This window comes from Pseudophryne corroboree, chromosome 2 (assembly GCF_028390025.1).
Source record: "Pseudophryne corroboree isolate aPseCor3 chromosome 2, aPseCor3.hap2, whole genome shotgun sequence".
Classification (NCBI taxonomy): Eukaryota; Metazoa; Chordata; class Amphibia; order Anura; family Myobatrachidae; genus Pseudophryne; species Pseudophryne corroboree.
The window spans coordinates 528,620,139-528,641,845 of NC_086445.1; the positions used below are offsets into that span (position 1 = coordinate 528,620,139).

General features: G+C 42.5%; 1 protein-coding gene across 3 annotated transcripts in view; it reads left to right on the forward strand.

Moving 5' to 3' along the window:
• The window catches only part of LOC135033722 (CUB and sushi domain-containing protein 2-like), a 1,450,369-nt gene that overhangs the window by 1,188,729 nt on the left and 239,933 nt on the right, over positions 1-21,707 (forward strand). For all 3 annotated transcript variants that reach the window (XM_063954204.1, XM_063954205.1, XM_063954206.1), the window contains 2 exons: positions 9,102-9,293; positions 9,487-9,613. In XM_063954204.1, coding sequence (XP_063810274.1) covers positions 9,102-9,293; positions 9,487-9,613 — 319 coding nt within the window. The remainder of the gene's footprint in view (positions 1-9,101; positions 9,294-9,486; positions 9,614-21,707) is intronic.

Here is a 21,707-nt window from a genome sequence, read left to right on the forward strand (position 1 = left end):
GGTTTGTCTCATTACCAGCCATCTTTTGAAGATGCGATTGGAAGAAGCAGACAAGTTGTCCTTTGTACAGGTTACTAATAAGCAGCTTCATTATGGGATCAAAATGTGTCAAATCGTAAGATCCTGTCACATCTCCTCAATTATATTTATAGTAAAGATCTCCTTACACAACACAGGGAAATAGTGCCATCATTTTGCAATAAAATTGAATAATATAATTCATGAATGGTGTGTCCTTATCTAAGCAGGTGTGAAAGTTATCCTTATCTATTGCCTCTGGCATCCCTAGTAAAGTGCTAATTATGTATTCACATCAGTGGCCATGTTAGGACACACCATGCCAGTGATTGTCAGAACACTGTCGAATGTTTCTCCTTCATTCCTGTCTTTCATCTTTACTTCATTTTTGATGTACATTATGACATCCTAAATAGCATACTAAAACAGGATTCCACACAATAGTAATTCAATTATTAAAATGTTCTGAATCCCATATTATAAAATAACTATTTGAGTGTTTATGAGTAAAGCTGGGCACACTCTAGATGACATTTTAAACTAATTTGCGGATACCAACCATCCGTAAGGGCAAATTGTTTTATCTTCCAGTATGTACGCACTATTTTGCTAGTGATGCGCCCTGCCATGGGTCAATAGCGACGTCCTCTGTCATCTGTACATGCAGCTCAATTTCGACAATGTCGTTAACGACTAGGACCATATTGTGCAGTGTGTAAATGGGGGATGCCGTTTTTAGCAAAGGCTTACCCACCAGTGATGCTCATACATTACTCAACCAAATAATACACCCGCCATTCCATTCACTGTATCACTAATTACTGTTGCAGGAGTCTCTCCCTCATGCACTATCTCTCTCTCTCTCTCTCTCTCTCTCTCTCTCTCTCTCTCTTTCTCTCTCTGTCCCCCCCCCCCCTCCTCTTTCCCTTAGTTTCACACAGCATTTTTCTCTCTCTCTTAAGTAGCACAAATATATGTTACGTATTTCAAAGCTGATTGGTTGCCATGGGAAACTTCTCCACTTTTTTCACTGCTCCATGAATAGACCCCTGATGCTGGCTACACATCAACGCGATGTGTAGCCGGCCGATCTGGCAGGCAGCGGTAACCTACATCGACAAGTGTATGCACACTTGCACGATATAGGGGATGGCAGTGTAATCTAACATGCCATGCTGCATTCGGCAGTATAGCATTGCTAGCAATGTCTTCTGGTTCAGGGTTGACCAGAAAACATCGCTAACGATAGCGAGAGTGCACAAATCGGGGCTACACACTGCCCAATATGCCCAATTTGTCCTTCTAATTTGCTCGGAAACAACAAATCTGGCCGATATCGACATAGTGTGTACCCGATCTAATTTACATTGAGCCTAATTCAGAGTTGATCGCAGCAGCAAATTTGTTAGCAGTTGGGCAAAACCATGTGCACTGCAGGTGTGGCAGATATAACATGTGCAGAAAGAGTTAGATTTGGGTGGGGTGTGTGCAAACTGAAATCTAAATTGCAGTGTAAGTGTAAAAATAAAGCAGGCAGTATTTACCCTGCACAGAAACAAAATAACCCACCCAAATCTAACTCTCTCTGCAAATGTTATATTTGCCCCCCCCCCCTGCAGTGCACATGGTTTTGCCCAACTGCTAACAAATTTGCTGCTGCGATCAACTCTGAATTACCCCCATAGTCGCTAGTAGCAGGAGCAATTCCAGAGAACTTTAAAAGAGGGATTGCAGATGCACATTGTGACTAAATCTTACCGTGATCGAGTCTTAGTCGATCGAGTTAGGCGCGACCGCGTGTACGTCATGTGCCCCATTCACATGAATGGGAGCTGCAAATGCCACAACTTGGCATGGCTAGGTGCAGGTGTGCCTAGCAGCACCGAAAGTGCTCCATTTAGTGCAGATGAAGACACGATGAGCATGGCAACATCTGTATGGTCCTGTATGTCTTTTGTACAAAGGTTGAGTAGGCCTGACATCGGTAGTGAGGAAATTAAGGGAAACTCTATTGAAAGAGAGAATTGTAGAATACAGGTTGAGTATCCCTTATCCAAAATGCTTGGAACCAGAAGTATTTTGGATATCAGATTTTTCCGTATTTTGGAATAATTGCATACCATAATGAGATATCATGACGATGGGACCCAAGTCTAAACACAGAATGCATTTATGTTTCATATACATCTTATATACACAGCCTGAAGGTCATTTTAGCCAATATTTTTAATAACTTTGTGCATTAAACAAAGTGTGTGTACATACACACAATTAATTAAAGTTTCATATACACCTTATACACATAGTCTGAAGGTCATGTAATACAATATTTTTAATAACTTTGTGTATCAAACAAAGTTTGTGCACATTGAGCCATCAGAAAACAAAGATTTCACTATCTCACTCTCACTCAAAAAAATTCCATATTTCGGAATATTGGGATATGGGATACTCAACCTGTATATCAAATCCAGCAATTTACAAGATCCAGATCTGCATGAATTCAATGGGGGTAAACAATCCAAATAAATCTTACTGAGTTTTTTTAATAGGTGACTTCAGTAATAGTTAAAGATGGAACTGTAGAAAACCTTTTAACACTGTCCTACACCAAATACTGCTAAATAAATTGGAAGACTAGGGATTGGTGGTTGAATGTATAAAATCTAAGGGCCACTACTCTCTGCTTATTCTTCTTGACCTCTCTGCTGCTTTTGACACTGTGGACCACCCTCTCCTTCTGCAAATCCTTCACTCTCTTGGTCTACGCGATACTGCCCTCTCCTGGCTGTCCTCCTACCTCTCTGGTTGTTCCTTCTCTGTCTCCTCTCATGATGCTACCTCGCCCCCACTTCCACTAACTGTTGGTGTCCCCCAAGGTTCTGTTCTTGGTCCTCTCCTTTTCTCTCTCTATACGTCCTCTTTAGGTGAACTCATTAGTTCATTTAATTTGCAGTATCACCTCTATGCTGATGACACTCAAATCTACCTCTCCTCCCCTGATCTCTCCCCGGCTCTCCTCACTCGTATATATAACTGTCTTTCTGCTATCTCTTCCTGGATGTCCCAGCGCTTTCTTAAACTCCACGTCTCACACTCACTTACAAAGCCCTCACCCACTCCTCTCCAATTTACATCTCTGACCTTATCTCCCTTTACTCTCCCACCCATCCTCTTCGCTCCGCTAATGCACGCCGGCTCTCCTGTCTTCTGATTACTTCCTCCCACTCCTATCTCCAAGATTTTTCATGTGCTGCTCCCTTCCTCTGGAATTCTTTACCTCTCCCCCTCAGACTCTTCACCTCTCTACAAAACTTCAAACGGGCTCTTAAGACCCATTTCTTTACCAAACCCAGCCAAATCTCATCCTAACCCTCTGTTCCACGCTCTCTATGTATCCCATCTGTGTCACCCCTATCTGTCTACCCCTCCCTTTAGAATGTAAGCTCTCACGAGTAGGGCCCTCTTCCCTCATGTGCTTATCCTTTTCTTACTTTAATAATCCTCAACTGCCCAAATCACGCAGTTTTTTGGCCACCTGGAACTTATCTCTGTCATTTACTGGTGTAGTTATGCTTAGTTACCCTGTACTTGTCCTAAATTGTCTTCAACTGTAAGTCACTGTTTTCCTGTTTTGATTATGTGCATTTGTACTCTGTAATTGGTCGCTGCGGAACCCTTGTGGCGCCATATAAATAAAGGATATTAATAATAATAATAATAATATTGGTTGACGGATAGAATAAGTAGACATATAGGGGTATATGCAATTGCGGTCGAATTTCAGAAAAAGTCGAATTCCGGAACGTTTTCGCCTCAAAAAATCAATTCGCCTATGCAGTACAGTACTTTTTCGCAAAAAAACGGACATTCAGAATTCGACTTTTGTCAATTCGACTTTTTTCGCATTCTACTTTTCTGCAATGGTACAGATGCTGCAATTCGCCCCAAGCATATTCAATTCAAGTTTGGAAATTCGACAGCAGGGCTTTTAGACAGCAAATTCGTCATTTTCAATCCGCCACACTTTGGAGGGTGAAAACAAATAAAAAAATTTTAAACATGTTTTTTTGTGTGTTTTTTTTTCTGGGAATAGAAGATCTATTTATATTAGAAGGGATTAGGTACTTTTTTTTTTTTTTTTTGGAGGCACAAATATTATTTATATATTTTTTAAAATATTATTTTTTATTTATTTATTTTTTTAATGCTGGAACGGTAAAATCATTAAAAAAAATGGCGTGGGGTCCCCCCTCCAAAGCATAACCAGCCTCGGGCTCTTCGAGCTGGTCCTGGTTCTAAAAATGCGGGGAAAAAATTGACAGGGTATCCCCCGTATTTTTAAAACCAGCACCGGGCTCTGCGCCTGGTGCTGGTGCCAAAAATACGGGGGACAAAAAGAGTAGGGGTCCCCCGTATTTTTAACACCAGCATCGGGCTCCACTAGCTGGACAGATAATGCCACAGCCGGGGGTCACTTTTATGCCGTGCCCTGCGGCCGTGGCATTAAATATCCAACTAGTCACCCCTGGCCGGGGTACCCTGGGGGAGTGGGGACCCCTTCAATCAAGGGGTCCCCCCCCCCCAGCCACCCAAGGGCCAGGGGTGAAGCCCGAGGCTGTCCCCCCCCATCCAATGGGCTGCGGATGGGGGGGCTGATAGCCTTTTGTGATAATAAAAAGATATTGTTTTTTCCAGTAGTACTACAAGTCCCAGCAAGCCTCCCCCGCAAGCTGGTACTTGGAGAACCACAAGTACCAGCATGCGGGAGAAAAACGGGCCCGCTGGTACCTGTAGTACTACTGGGAAAAAATACCCAAATAAAAACAGGACACACACACCGTCGACAGTAAAACTTTATTTCATACGTCGACACACACATACTTACCTATGTTCACACGCCGACATCGGTCCTCTTCTCCATGTAGAATCCACGGATACCTGAAAAGAAAAGTTCAATATACTCACCTCAGCCATGGTCCAGAGATAAATCCACGTACTTGGCAAAAAAACAAAGCGAACACCCGCTCCATGCCGGACTGAAAGGGGTCCCATGCTGACACATGGGACACCTTTCCACGAATGAGACCTGTCAGTGACAGCTGTCACAGACAGGTCTCTAAGCCAATCAGGAAGCGCAACTTCGTTGCGCTCACCTGATTGGCTGAGCGCTGTCTGCACTGTGACAGCGCATCGCACAGCTCCCTCCATTATATTCAATGGTGGGAACTTAGCGGCTAGCGGTAAGGTCACCCGCCGGTCAGCGGCTGACCGGCGGGTGACCCCACCGCTACCCGCAAAGTTCCCACCATTGAAAGTAATGGAGCGGCTTTGCGAGGCGCTGTCACAGTACAGACAGCGCTCAGCCAATCAGGTGAGCGCAACGGCAGTAGCGCTTCCCGATTGGCTGAAGGGACATCAGTGACAGGAGTCACGTGATGTCCCGGCATTCGGGAGAAAGGGGTCTGATGTGAAAACATTGGACCCCTTTCTAGTCCGGTATGGCTCGGGTTTTTGCGTTTTCTTTTTTTTTAACAAGTACGTGGATTTATCTCTCTGGACGCTGGAAGGTGAGTATCATTTTTTCACAGGTACCCTCGGATCGTCGGAGACCGTGGCAGTCGGCGTGTCAACATAGGTAAGTATGTGTGTGTCGGTAGTGTGTAATAAAGTTTTACTGTCAAAGGTGTCTGTGTCCTGTTTTTATTTGGGTATTTTTTTCCCAGTAGTACTACAGGTACCAGCGGGCCCGTTTTTCTCCCGCATGCTGGTACTTGTGGTTCTCCAAGTACCAGCTTGCGGGGGAGGCTTGCTGGGACTTGTAGTACTACTGGAAAAAACAATATCTTTTAATTTTCACAAAGGCTATCAGCCCCCCCATCCGCAGCCCATTGGATGGGGGGGGACAGCCTCGGGCTTCACCCCTGGCCCTTGGGTGGCTGGGGGGACAGGACCCCTTGATTGAAGGGGTCCCCACTCCCCCAGGGTACCCCGGCCAGGGGTGACTAGTTGGATATTTAATGCCACGGCCGCAGGGCACGGCATAAAAGTGACCCCCGGCTGTGGCATTATCTGTCCAGCTAGTGGAGCCCGATGCTGGTGTTAAAAATACGGGGGACCCCTACTCGTTTTGTCCCCCGTATTTTTGGCACCAGCATCAGGCGCAGAGCCCGGTGCTGGTTTTAAAAATACGGGGGATCCCTGGCCAATTTTTCCCCTGCATTTTTAGAACCAGGACCAGCTCAAAGAGCCCGAGGCTGGTTATGCTTTGGGGGGGGGGACCCCACGCCATTTTTTTTTCGGGTTTTCCACGATTTTTCCCGTTTTTTAAAATCGCGGCAAAATCGGACGATTTTCGCCCGCGACCCTGGCGAATCCGTTTTTCATTGAATATGGTGAATTCCGGAAGCCACCTTCCGGAATTCACCTGGCGAATTTGGTCGAATTTGAAAAACGGCGAAAATTGCCGCGAATTCGACCGCAATTGCATATACCCCATAGTAAATGGAGTGCATTCAGGATAGAAAAAGGTTACCAGTGGAGTACCCCAGGGATCTGTACTACAGCGGTGTTGTTTAATAACGCTATTGTTGATGGTACTATCTAAAACAAATTGACAGCACATAGAAAAGTGAAAATTAGTAACATGTTTTTATTAATTGAAAAGGAATTACTATACTGCATATTAAAACAAACATCATTAGCATATAAGAGTAAAAACAAATTCAATAAAATCTATTACTTTGAAAACTTCATTACAGGTTAGAATATAACAAAATAAAGCACAGGAAGATATAAATCATAACAAGGCACTTAATATCAAAGGCAAAATCAAAGTGAGGACCCACTTAAGTATACTCAAATCCAGATTAAAAGCATCCATTAAAAATGTAATTGCTCCTTTTTAGTAGATTCCCAAAACAAAGACGAAAAAAATAACATAATTAAATTGTGTCAGATGAACAAGACAATGAAGTGAGATATTTAGCAATAATTGTTTGCTTAGACAAATATAGTTTGAATGAATGAATGAATGAATAAATAAATAAATAACTAGAATTTAGGAATACATTAATAAATCCTCTTCAGTTATACTGAAAAATTGAAAGAACTGCTTCCAATGTGTATTACAAATCAATTTCTAAGTTAAAAGACTAATTCCAGTCTATAGTAGAAATTTACATTGCAAAGGTATAAGAGTATTTGTAACTGGTCACCAAAAGACAAGATAAATAATTACCAGCTGCTTGGCCAAAGAAGCAGAAAAAGACAGCTTCAATCACATTCACATGTCATTTGGCTTATACCTTGCAAATACCTGTACATACCAACTAGTGTGCATGGAGAGTAGATGGGTATAAGAGATGTGCATTACAGGATGCCGACGGTCAAAATACCGACAGTGGCAGTTGAACTCCCGACACTTTTTGAAAGGTAAGTTACCCTACCTCTTACCCTCCCCTAATCCTCCCTACCCGCAGCCTAACCCTAACCTCCTGCCGCAGCATAGCCCTAACCCTCCCCGGCATATGTACTTTCAGGATTCTGGCTGTCAGGATGCTGAGCGGTGTCGAGACTCCGGCACCAGTCTTCTGACCATCGGCAGTGTGAACGTCGGGATGCCAACTACATCCTATATTTTCAGCTGCGTAAAATATAATATGACCAGAAAACATAATGCGCTCACTAACCTAGTGGGATTATGGCTCCACCTAGAGTGGACAATGAGATCAGCACCTACAGACAGGCCCACCATCACCCGGATAGTCTCACACTGAAGTAGTTAATGTGTGTATAAGTTTTTCTTCTTTAGATCTGCAAACAAATAATTTATTGAGGTTGAAAATATTTAATTAACTGGTAAGCGACATAACCTGAGTACCATTAATTAAGTCAATGTAACAGGGCATAGGTTCTCAAACTCGGTCCTCGGGACCTCAAACAGTTCATGTTCCCAGGTCTCTACACAGAATCAGCAGTGAAATAATTAGCTCCACCTGTGGATGTTTTCAAATGTGTCAGTGAGTAATGATTCCACCTGTGCACCTGCTGGGTGACCCAGAAAGCATGAACAGTTTGGGGGCCTGAGGACCGAGTTTGAGAACCACTATAGTAGGGTAATGATACTATATTCTGTTTTATGAAAGAAACCGCAAGGTTACATGAATATTCAATGAAAATTTGATTAGGAAGTATCTGGGGTTAAATGTTGTGTGCCCACAGACTCCTGTGAAATAAATTACGCCAATGTTGCTTGAACGAGATAAAACCTTATAACCTCTTAATTTTGGTAATGGTAACATAAATGTACTGATAGGGAGGCCCATAACAAACATAGATAGGGCCTGCTTAAACTGGATATGCATGGATTGTGCCCAGGTATGGCTTGCACAGAAGTCTCCGTCTCAGATCCGCAGGAGGAGCTGGCCAATTAATGCATTGTGTAGTATGGTCACAAAGTATTGTAACCTCACAAAAGGGATAACGCATCTTTGTACAGAAGTTCCAGCTCTAATAAATATTAATTTAAATATATTCATGTTTCTGGTGATCAGGAGAGATGAAATTTGTAGTGGCAAGTCATGCTGTAGTTTTATATAAGACACAAAGGAGTTTTTAGTCCTGCTTCTTAATGGATTATCACTTGTGATTGTGACAATGGCAGAGCCTCCACCTACAGTAACTCTGAGGCTAATTGCTTGTCAAATACAACACTGGAGTCTTCAGTCTCTAATGCTATAATTGCAATAGTCCACATGTGAGAGTTACCATGTAGTAATCTTTATACAGTACATTGATAGAGCTGCCTACCTTTTTATAAGTATGTTATTATCATAAAGTTTATGGTGTTAAATCATTTTTGTATTTTATTTTAACGACGTGCAATCTGCTGCTGTCCCCTATAGCTATCCGTAAAGACGCTGTGACTAGGCTGTCATACTGCTCCAACACTTCTACGTACCACCAAACCTGGCACTAATTGAAATTATTCACTGGCTGACAAAGTGACAGTGCCGCAGGCAGACTGGTCATCCTACAGCATTATTGTATCTTCCCTTAATGTCCTTGTCTTGACACTGCAGGTTTTGAGCTGATTAAATGTGAAGACCCAGGGACACCACAGTATGGCTACAAGGATAAAGACGAGGGACACTTTGCGGGAAGCTCAGTGACTTTCAGCTGTGATCCAGGTTATAACTTACGTGGTAGCCGTGTATTAGTGTGCCTGACTGGAGAGCGCAGAGTGTGGAACCAGCCTCTTCCTTTGTGCATAGGTATGAGAAATATTACCTTACGAAAAATAAAAAATAGTAAAAAGTTTTTATTGTGGGTTGGGAGATTCAAATGTTTGAAAAGTCAGTTGGCAGTCTGTTTTTTTCCTATCTAATAGACAGGAAAAAACAGACACCCAACTGACTTTTCAAACATTTGAATCTCCCCCATTGAGTCTTTTTTTTTTTTCTGCAGCGGAGTGTGGTGGTGTTATACGCGGAGAGAAAGTGGGCCGGGTGTTGTCTCCTGGGTATCCTGCACCCTATGATCACAACCTCAATTGCATTTGGATAATTGAAGCGGATGCTGGCTGCACCATCGGGTGAGTAGTAACTGCATTATAACTCATTTGTACATGATCTTATTAGGGAACAACTTTTTGAAGTTGCAGAAGAAATTAGGATTCATTCAAGGACTAAATCTGTGCATTTTAAACTAATACTTGAATGGCTTTGCCTGTAAGTAATGTTCATGTTGGCAAAGCAGCAATAGGACAACTACTAAATAATATACTTGGGGTGACATTTACTAAAGCTTCTAAAACAGACAAGTGGAGGTGTTGTCCATAGCAACCAATCAGATTGTAGCTATCATTTCTCTATTGAAAAAGATGGAAACTGATTGGTTGATTTCCTCCTATGTGCTTTTCTGTGTGGTAGGGCTAACACATGATAGTTTGGTCATTATTAAACATACAAGTGAAGGATCTGGTGGATATTATTAGTAAATAAAGAATTTGAAGCAGCACTAGCCACCCTTGTTAGTCTATCTCAGGCTGATAGGCTTGTATTGCAGCCAAAGTGGCCTTATTACTCCTAACCTTTGTTGCATTATGTAGCTGTCAAATGCTATGTTAAATAACTTGTCAAAGTGTCAGTACTTTGCTATACTTATAGAACGTACTGGGCCTGCAGAGCTGAAGCTGAATTGTCTAGGATGCTGTTGTTATTTTTGTGGATATTTACTTACTCTAAAAATAAAAAGAGAAAACGGCATAAGTGACCCTGGACACTGAATAATGTTTTGCCAATCAATCAGTGTAAAAAACAGAATGCACATTTTGTACTATACTGCAGTTAATGAAACAGCTTCAGATTGTCCTCAGCTTCCCTTTTTCAGATTAATTGATCTGTTTACAAAAGTGAGAAAAAAATATCTTTCAATAACAGGTGTTTTTGCTGGAGAGAGGGCTTCTTCCTAACTATTCAAAAGGAAACACAGGATTTGCAGTGAGGTTGGGCATCTGTAAATGTGTATGGGTAGAGGGTGGGGCCAAAATGATGTGAGTAAAAGAAATGTGTCATATTGGCCCCCCGTCCCCTCCTCCGACATCCAAGAAAAGGGATGGGGGATCAAAAGATCATAAAACTTGGTGTAGTTGTAAACATTGGTTTGGAAACACTGATTGTCTCTGGTCTCCAATGTAAATAGTTGTTTGAAGTAAAATAAACTAGCTACTTAACAACACTCCAAGTAAGGAATTTGAGCACCAAACCTCATATACAATATTAATACACTTAACTTGTGAGCTATCATTAATAATGTGATTTGTGTGCACATTGGCAATAGTAACTGTCCTTCAAATCCCTCTCTCTTATACACACAAATGTAGTGCAGGGGATTTAAACTCCCAATCTCATGTACCACAACCTCAAGTACTCCTGTATTGGCAGCTTAGTAATTCTAACTAAATGAAGCTAGTTGTAATTGTTAGATTAACCCATTCCAGCTAAGCAGATCTATGTAGTGTGCAGTAACACACTACATAGAGTTGCTTCGCTACAATGGTTTGAACTAACCGTGTTTCACATAGCTCCTTTGGTGTCTCCAGTTTGTGACTCCATCCACTCCACACCACTGCACTGGTGCCTCTTCTATTCTGGAGGTAGCAGGATGACCTGTGGGTAGAGCTGTCATTCAGGCCAGCCCGGCCGTGACTTTGTTGGGTCACACCAATTATTTTCCACCTCTGTCCGGAGCTCTGGAGAAATCCCAAATGGGGAGCCAGTTTGTAGTATGGGGAGGGATGCAGTTTGGGCGCTCATGGTCGGGATATGGTCATTAGGTTGACATCACTTAGGTCGACAGTCATTAGGTCGACCACTATTGGTCAACATGCATTAGGTCGACAGGGTCACTAGGTCGACAGTTCAAAAGGTCTACATGAGTTTTTACATTTTTTTTTAATTTTTTGAACTTTTTCATACTTTACGATCCGCATGGACTACAATTGGGAATGGTAACCTGTGCCGAGCGCAGCAGTAGCGGAGCGAGGCACCTTGCCCGAAGCTCGCTCACCATGCAAGGGGACATGGTGCACTAATTGGGGTTCCCCGTCACTTACTGAAGAAAACAACACCTAAAAATAAAAAAAAAGGAATATCGACCTTTTGACCTGTCGACCTAGTACATGTCGACCTAGTGACCCTGTCGACCTAATGCATGTCGACCTAAGTTATGTCGACCCAACGACCCATACCCCCATAGCCTGTAGTATTAAAGGTCCCCTTTCTATTCCGTTTCTCTTTTTGCCAGTCCAGAAATGTATAGGGAACCGAACCAGTACTAGGAGATTTAGCAAATCTCATATACAGTAACTAGCGCTTTCCTGATACCCAGCCCTGCCCTTAGTAGTTTATCCTGCTGCTGCTCAAATAGTCTATGAAATTCCCTGAAAATGCCTTTATAATCTCTAACCAGCTTTTCCGCCATGATGGATGGATGAAAACATTTCAACCTTTTACCGCAATGATAATGTCTCAGGGTTATCTAGTGTTTTTCTCTTAGCAATGAAAACAATTATCTCGGCACACATGGAGATGACTGTGTACTGCTTTCCTGTGTGCTTGGATTGAATATCTATGAGTCTGGCAGCATCCATTACCTAGAGGGTTTACAAAGTCTGTACAAAAAAATAACACATGTAGAGCGGCAACAAAGAACAAGGATTAATGTCAACAATATTCATCCCCTTTATCAGTGACATCAATCCAGATTTTACACTGACACAGACATGGTCTCCATGCAGAAAGCCTAAAGCGCCCTTGTTTTTATGTCTATATGGGAAATCTATACAATGTTCAAAACCACATTCTTGATCCTATCGCTCACTTTGAAATAATGCATTATTTAGTGCATAATGCTTACGACAACTTGAATAAAATACCGGCTTTTCAATTTAGCATTGTATTCATACGTAGCAATAGTGCTGTCTTTCATTTGGGAGAAGACGAGGCTTTGTTAAATCCTGAGAAGGTTGCACTTGATTAAATGTAAGAGATCTGCAAGATTTATGGGATAATAGAAAGTGGTGGGGGTCTTTCTACAGCTAGTCATCACTAGAGGTCTTGCAACATAATGCTTTTGTTCATAACTAAGCAACACTTCTCACTGTGATATAAATCCACCAGTGTATTAGTAGTTTGAAGTGTTTGTCTTTGAATTTGTCCAATATCTGAAGATATTTCAGATGTTAAACCCTGTAAATGTCCTTCGAAGAGATGGTTGATGAACTGATTATATTATCATTTGCTAATATTGCCCTCAATCTTCTGATGGAAAATATAGCTCTGAGGAATTCAGGAATGGCACAGGAATCCCTCTGCTGATCACACACACAAAGAAATTGAACAATTGAATTTCAGATCAGGCTCACTTATTACTTTTCACGAGGCATAAACTGTGTGTGACGGACGGCAAAGGAAGTGGAATAATTTGTTAGGAAATGTATTCTGTGCCAAGCAGAAACTCTGACGCCCTTCCTGGGGAACAAGAGGATTCATTTCACTCTTTTAACCCGTGCCTGACAGAAGGGACGCTCTTTCTGCAGATTGGGGTTGAGTGATATATAATCTTTCAGGCTTTTAACAGGTCCAACATAAGCTACAGTGCATTGTATCCACCTGCATTCTCAGACACATTGGTGCGACACAAAGCTCACTTTAAAAAAGACAAGTTTGCATTGGAATCCCAAAAGTAAAATATATTGCAATGGAGCCATAACAGACCAAAAAAATACGCTATGTGCAAGTTCTGTTGTATGAGGGTTTCTCATGTTTACTGAGTTTGGGACTGCAGTATTAGAGATCTTTTAGGTATTGAGATGTTAGTAGTTATGATAAAGCTAAAGGTGGGTACACACTGATAGATATATCTGCAGATCAAATGATCTGCAGATATATCTATGGACGGATCGAGCAGTGTGCTGTGTATACACACTGCCCGATCTGTTGGGGACTGACGTCATGAACTGGGCGAGCGTGTACACACGCCCACCCAGTTCAGCTGTAAATCTCCGCCGGCTGCCGCAGCTTGTGTACGGGCGGTTGGCTGGTTGCCCGTACACACACAGCGGTGCGCCAATATATCAGTAGATATATTGGCCGTCGGCTGTGCTGTGGGGCCGACGCGATATGTCTGTGAACGACGGAGTTCACAGACATATCGCCCGATAGAATGCCCGATATATCGACCAGTGTGTACGGGCCTTTAGTCTAATCTTAAACCTAAGGTAAATTCAGAGGGTCTGTCACATTTGATCTAATAGTACCGAGCAGCTGTGCCTTCTGCTATACTTTGCCTTTGGACAAAAGATTGTTCTTTTTTGTTCTGTATCCCCACCTGACATTTCCACTTATGAGACAGTATGTAGAGAATGAGCAAGTCGTCTGCTCCTTAATCATTAGAACTGCTGGCTTCTTCTTAGGCCTCGTAGCCAGGCTGTTGGTGAAAAATCCGAGTGCAAACCTATGTAAAAAATGCACACCTGTTGGTATGTGTTTTCTATAAATGACTGAAGGTTTCCCCAATGTGCTTAACTTTGGTAAGGCCTATGGATAATACAACTTGTATTATACAAGATGCTTTCCATAGAAACGGAATGTAAATGCATCATTAGGATAATGCTGCTGGATACGATTTATATTATCAGAGCTGTTAATACGCTTTTGATTAGTGTTAAAATAGTTGCTACAACACCTGTAAATGTGGTTATACAGCCATGGGTCATGTCACTGTTCTGTTAAAGAAAATCAGTAGTGTTCATAGTTCTCAGTGGCTCCCCTGGTGGTGCGGTAAAGTGAAGGGCTCTGGCACATGGGAGAGATGTTTTGCATGCAACATTTGGTCATATAATGTTTCCCTTTTATTTCAGTCCACCACTATGCAAGCTTCAGGGTAATCATTATGAGCACTAGGGCTTTTTCTGGGCTAATGTTTACATTGCTAAAGGCACCATTTTCTGTGTCTGCAGATACCTAATAACAGTTATCCATCGTTGAACTGTGTTAAAATTTCATCAGACTTTCTTTGGCACTTTAGGGAGACATTATGCTATCTCCACACATAATTGCCTGAACCTTTGACCTGATCACTACAGAAGCTGAACTGTAGTCATTTTGTCTTAATAACTGCTCAACAGGGAAACCCATGGGATCCGGATTGAAAGTCGACAGTAACTAGGTCGACAATGTCTAGGTCGACCACTATTGGTCGGCAGTAACTAGGTCGACAGGGTGTCTAGGTCGACAGGGTCTTTAGGTCGACATGTTCTAGGTTGACAGGTCAAAAGGTCGACATGAGTTTTTCACAATTTTTTTCTTTTTTTGAACCTTTTCATACTTAATGATCCACGTGGACTACGATTGGAATGGTAATCTGTGCCGAGCGAAGCGGTAGCGGAGCGAAGGCACCATGCCCGAAGCATGGCGAGCGAAGCGAGCCATGCGAGGGGACGCGGTGCACTAATTGGGGTTCCCGGTCACTCTACGAAGAAAACGACACCAAAATAACATTAAAAACTCATGTCGACCTTTTGACCTATCGACCTAGAACATGTCGACCTAAAGACCCTGTCGACCTAGACACCCTGTCGACCTAGTTACTGTCGACCAATAGTGGTCGACCTAGACATTGTCGACCTAGTTACTGTCGACTTTCAATACCACGCCCGAAACCCATGCAGGCTGAGCAATGACTGTAATTAAAAATTTCCAACAAGTCTATCAATTTGTTATTGGTAATAGTCAGATTTTTATTAGATGATTTAAGTCTGCATATGTTACCCTCTCTTCTGTCTCTTATGTCAGTATGCTCAGGATTTCTGTTCTGTGATAGAATGCGCCATTGTATGTATGTTGTCCAGTGACGTGCGTCCCTGATGTTGTCCCAAGTAGCTAAGTATTATCCAGACCTGTTGCCTGAGAGTCCTTTTTACTTATCTTCTGATTATTGTTATCTTAATGTTATTGTTGCCAGTGCTCTATTATCCAACGTCACTTACCATGTTATTTTGTGTTTGTAGCTTATGCCATTTATTGCCAAAATTTAACTTTATGATTACGAAGCCAAATTAACAAGTGGTCAAGAGCCAAAATGAGAGTGTACAGTATATGCAGGCAAAAGCTCTGCAATGCTGTTTGCTATTTAACAAAGGGCTTCTTCTTGTGAGTACAGTGTTGCTCCCAGTCTGCTGTGTCTCTCCCTCCCGACACCCATTCTACAAGTTGCTGTTCCTTCCTGCTTCCAGCACACATTCTCCCAGTCTGATACTCCTCTGTAATTAAACACTCCACTTTTTCAAATGTGACACAAGTGGTCAAAGGGACAGGTTAGGTTATCCTGTCCCTGGACCACTTTTAAGGGGGGTACACACGGAGAGATCCGTGCTTAAAATCTAAGCAATCTTGCTAGATTGCTTAGATTTTAAGCACGGATCTGCCGTGTGTATGCCCCCCAGCGATAGCGATGCGCGGCCCCGCGCATCGCTATCGCCGGTGCTAGATTGAGCCTGCATGCAGGCTCAATCTAGCGGGTCGCTCACTTCACCGTTGTGTGAAGTGAGCGGCCCCCCGTCGGCTTTCCCCCTCGCTCAGCACATCGCGCTGTGCTGAGCGGGGTGAGAGATGTGTGCTGAGCGGTCTGTGTTAAGATCGCTCAGCACACATCTCTCCCGTGTGTACCCCCCTTTAGTGTAATGTAAAAGGCAGGCCCAGTCAACACAATTAGACTGTCTTTCCACGTGGAGTATCTTTCCACTTCCATTTATGCACCTGCACAGAAGTGGGAGCAGGCACTGTCTGTAGAATCTCATCTCCAGACACACCTGAAGAGGAACGTGCATTCCTCTAATGTAGTGAACTGGAAAAACTTTGGAGATTTATTAACAACGGTATGAACAATTTTTGAGATCTTTTTCAAAAATTGTAAATATTATAACATTTTATTTTTTAAAAGGTTTTATTTTTTATTTTTTATGGAAATATACTGCTGTGTTATACATCATATGAAAGCCCATTAAAATAGGTTTAAAATGAAGCCATGTCAAACTTTCTAGTTCAATTAGGCGAGCTGCAAGTGAAATGTAAAAAAAAAACATTAATAGCACATTTTTTGTGAAAAAATTGCAGCTTTAAAGGCATATACTATAACTTCAAAACAATTGAACATATCAGCCTAAGATTTGGGGGTTTTCTTTTCACCCATGGAAGTATTTATTATACCAATTTTCATTACAACCTGAAATGGTCAGTATGAAACCTGTGTTAATTTGGTTTGGAATAACTCAGTTATTTTATTTCTCTTTCCAGTGCAAATTGCCCAATATAGCTGTGTTATATCAAGCAGCGGGTTCACTACGATCTGCCGGCGGTCGGGCTCCCGGCGACCAGCATACCGGCGCCGGGAGCCCGACCGCCGGCTTACCGACAGTGTGGCGAGCGCAAATGAGCCCCTTGCGGGCTCGCTACGCGCGCCACGCTATTTTATTCTCCCTCCAGGGGGGTTGTGGACCCCCACGAGGGAGAATAAGTGTCGGTATCCCGGCTGTCGGGATCCCGGCGCCGGTATACTGTGCGCCGGGATCCCGTCAGTCGGCATACTGAATACCACCCCAAGCAGCAACAAAGATGATTTAGTGATTATATAAAAGCATAGCTAAAAATTTAGGCAAAATCACCACTAATTCAGTTAAACTTGCAGAAGGGCATATACAAACCTATAACATTGACAAAGTTTTAAACTTGGGTCACAAAGCAACAGCTCCCGCACAGATACCCCCCTCCAACACACACACCTGTGGTCACAGACGGTGCCCCCATCTTACCCATCCTGCCCCTGATGTTCAGAGAACACAAGTCACCTCCCGATGGCCAGAGCACTGATATATAAATGATGTCCTTCACAGACATACAGAGTTGGACTGGGGCATGAAGGGCCCACCGGGAAAATGCAGTGGTAGGGGCCCATATTTAGGGGTGTGGCCAGCTGCTACAGCGGTTTGGCTAACCATTAGAGAGTGCACAGTCTGGAATATGATCCCTAGAAGAGGAGGTGGGGCTCCTTAAGCAGTGGGGCCCACAGGTGGTTTCCCCCCTGTACCGCTGTGGGCCAGTCCGACCCTGCAGACATATCGTTTGTACACACCGACCGATCACTTAACGCCATATTGGCCAATATATCTGCCAGTGTGTACCCAGCAGTCAGGTGCAAGTAGAGATTCAGACAGATCTCAGGATATTGGCATACTCCACATGAACCAAAGAAAGAAATTGGCGCCTGCGCCATATCAGGTATAAACACAAGGACTGAGTTTCGCTAGTGTGCATGGATTGACTCATCCATCGACCGAGCACACTCTCCTTAAAATGGGTGTTTCTGAAAGAAACCTGGGCGGCGACCATGTGAACGCACATAACAGTTCAGTCTCGTAGGAGTTTCATGAGCTTGTATGTCGCCTTCCGAATTGGATCATAGTGCGCGGATCGACCCCTGTTTCAGACAGATCTTTTGCATCCAGCATTAGGTGGGTTCAAGTCCAGATATTTATGATGATAATTGCAACTGCGGACGTAAGAACAGTGGGCGGGATAGGCTTCCACATGCAGGTGCAGGGATTTTTAGTATACACTGGTGGATTCCCGCATTAACATAAGGAGGTAAGCAGGCTACCATGGCCTAACAGAAAAGCATCTGCTGATGCATCTGACTCAGAATGAGGCCTTTTGCATTCAGTAAGTGAGGGATATGTGTATGGTGGTGGAAATAGTCCACATCATAATCACAAAAGACCACGAAAGACACTGAGGCATCACACATTGTCACTTTTTGTTTTAAGTTTTCCAAATAAAAGTCTGACTCTGCTAAATAGAATAAAGGAAGGCTATGGCACTATATCAAGAATTCACTACTGTAAGGAGATTTCTGTAAGTGGTCTACGGCACATGTAGTACCATACAGGATAAGTGTGGTTAAATGGTTAATATTTGCTGTTGATTGCTGTATTGTGTATGGAAGCAGGATGATTTATTGAATTTTTCTATGGAAAACCGAATAATCCATCAAAACAGGCTGTGATGGAAATATCTTTAAACTAGTTAAATCTCCCCTAAGATTCTTCCATGGGAAACTGTAAATTAATTGTTCCACTTGGAGTTCAGAGAGTATCTCTGCTGGTTACCTGTGTATAATCTATCACCCTCTGCTCACTTACACTGGTTCATTTCACACAGTGTTATGGTCTGGCGGACACACAATCTGAATTCTTCTCCTTCACACCTAATTTCCTGCCTTTGGTGGATAACTGCTGCAGAAATGTAGTCTCTCTTTTGCACCCAGCTTGCATTACATAAGGGATAACATAACTCAAAAGCTTGGCTTAGGGCTAGATATGATTTAAATTTATATGAATGTTTGTGCACAGTTTTACACCAAGATCATAAAAAAGCACCTGTTTCAGTGATGTGTTTGTTAATAGGAAGGGGAACTATCAGAACTGTCTCTACTGTGTACACAAGACAAGCATTAATAAAATGGTCAGAGTACAGCTATAAGGTGCTGTTTATTAGGCTCATTTGTCTGGCTTTAAGGGATTTTTTAAAGATACTCGGCTGCCCCAACAGTTCTGGTCCAGAAAGGTTAGGGTTAACCTACTGCTAGGTCCAGCCAGTCTCCCTAGATATGTTCATGATTTGTGTTTTCTCTTCCACTTTTATGGTGGGTACACACGGTACGATGTGCACCTACTGATGTGACATACATACAGAGTGGTCCAGTGTACAACTGCCCACTATGCCACCTCCACCCCTCCCCTTGCATAGCACTACTTGGGATTGCCAGCCGCACTCCCTGATCTTTTGAACATGCAGAAAGATCAGGGGACGTGACGGGCACCCCACGGGAACACGGCACCATGTACGATATTGTGCATACACATGGAATGATTGCTCGTCCGATTGATCGGAAATGCCCACATCATTTGACAAATCTTTCCGCGTGTATTCAGCTTTAGAAAAGAAATGGGTACAAATATATTTAAAAAAGTAAAACAAAATAGATTATTGGATATTTTTTGTTAAATACTATATTAAAAGAATTAACCAATTGCTCTTGTGATTTTCACTTGCTATTGTTGTCTTGAGATGGCAATAACAAAATTATTCATGCAAAGGATAAATCTTGCTGCTAGCGAGGTTACCATTGGAGATCGCACTATTATTAGGGATTTTCACCTACCTTTGATAAAGCTGCAGTGCCTTGCAGCGAAACGCGTAAGGAGGAGGCTACTTGGGTCAACTATCACGCTATTCTGACTGTCCTACCACATCCGGACCAAACACTGGACTTTTCCATCTGCAGTTCAATTGAGACAACTATTCCATGACTAAGGAGCACCATCTACCCTATCTTCACAAAGAGGACACCGTGTTAAATGAGGATCCCAAATCTGGCTGAGTTTGGACAAAAACATCAGAGACATTCTCAAAGGGACTACACCTCTAGCGGTTTCCGGGTAAAGTGCACTTGTGTGACTGCGCTGTCAGTCTGTCTCCATCTGCTATAATTTCCAGGTTCTTTAATCAGGAACGGATGTTAATGTGTTAGGCAGTCTTTATTACTATCAGACCCATATGCATTGTTTTTAATTGTTTGGAATTGTTTGTGGATTCTGTATCCATTTTAAAAGGCCGATATATTTTTATCTTTTATTAAATTGTAAAATTAATTCATCACTCAATCCTTCTTATTTTCAATTGTTTTTGTTACTGCAATTAGCGCTGCTATTTTTTCTTGTGTTTCTTTGAGTATATGATTGGGGTGTAACTACCCCCAAATGTTATAGCAGCAGCATTAGAAACACAGCACCTGAAAGCGCCCGATCCTCCATTCATTTGGTAAAACATCTTCTTGATAGACATATACATATACACTAGTTCATTTAAAAAAAAAAAAAAAGTATCTATAGACCTATGTGGGCAAAAGCAGGAGCCACAAATGGCATGACAGTAATAGTCATTTTTACTAGAAACAAACAGGTCACAATCAGCAGTGTCTAGGAGTACATAACTTACTGTATTACTCACTTGGCAGAGTTGCCTGAGTGTACCAGTGACTGATCATCTAATGCCCTTATATTAAGACATTAAGGGGGACATTTACTAAGCAGTGATAAGAGCGGAGAAGTGAACCAGTGGAGAAGTTGCCCATGGCAACCAATCAACACTGAAGTAACATCTATAATTTGCATACTATAAAATTATACAGAGCAGCTGATTGGTTGATGGGGCAACTTCTCCACTGGCTAACTTCTCCGCTCTTATCACTGCTTAGTAAATGTCCCCCTAAATGTGATTGCACACTTCACCCATATATGGTTCTTTAGTTAACGTATAGATTAGCTCTTTTTTTCTTTTAGCATTTCCACTATGCTACAGAGTGGCTGCAGTTAAAGATACAATTCACAGCAATCATACTTGCCAACTATTCGGCCCTAACCTCCTAGATCTCCAAAGGGGTACTGAATACCACCCCTCCAAAGAACAAGTGTAGTGAAGGAGAGAGAATCTTCATCACGGCCCACCTTCTACTACGCAGCAATGCATTTTTCGTTATCTAAAGGCTTATGATGACACTATTTGATGCAAAGTTTTTTCCCAGAAGAAAAATGCAGACATTTTAAGGGACAACAAATCACTCTGGGGCAAATGCATGAAACATTAGGCATTGGAATTTCATGACGGCAGGTGATTATAAAACAAATTTATTTAGGACAGCATAATACATTTGTATACAGTTCAACATGCTGAACTAGCCCATTGGCATTATTTGTTCAGCATTTTACAAAGCACAAGGGCTGGATTTACCGCCATGGATGAGCACCTCTGAAATCCGTCCCTGATCCATGACGTGCTGCTTTAGACAGGAAAAAAAAATTCTGAAGCACAGACCGCAGTAGGATCTGGCAGGGGAGGAAGTGGAGCCAGACGTGCTGTGCAACAGTTCACCAGGGACAATGAGAGGGTAAAGTGCCTCTATCTATTTACATGTTGTTATGTGTTGTCAGGGTTGGGGCTGGATGGCAAAAAAATCTATAAGGAAGCCGGAGATGGCATGCTACTGCTAAAAAAAAAAGCAATGAAAAG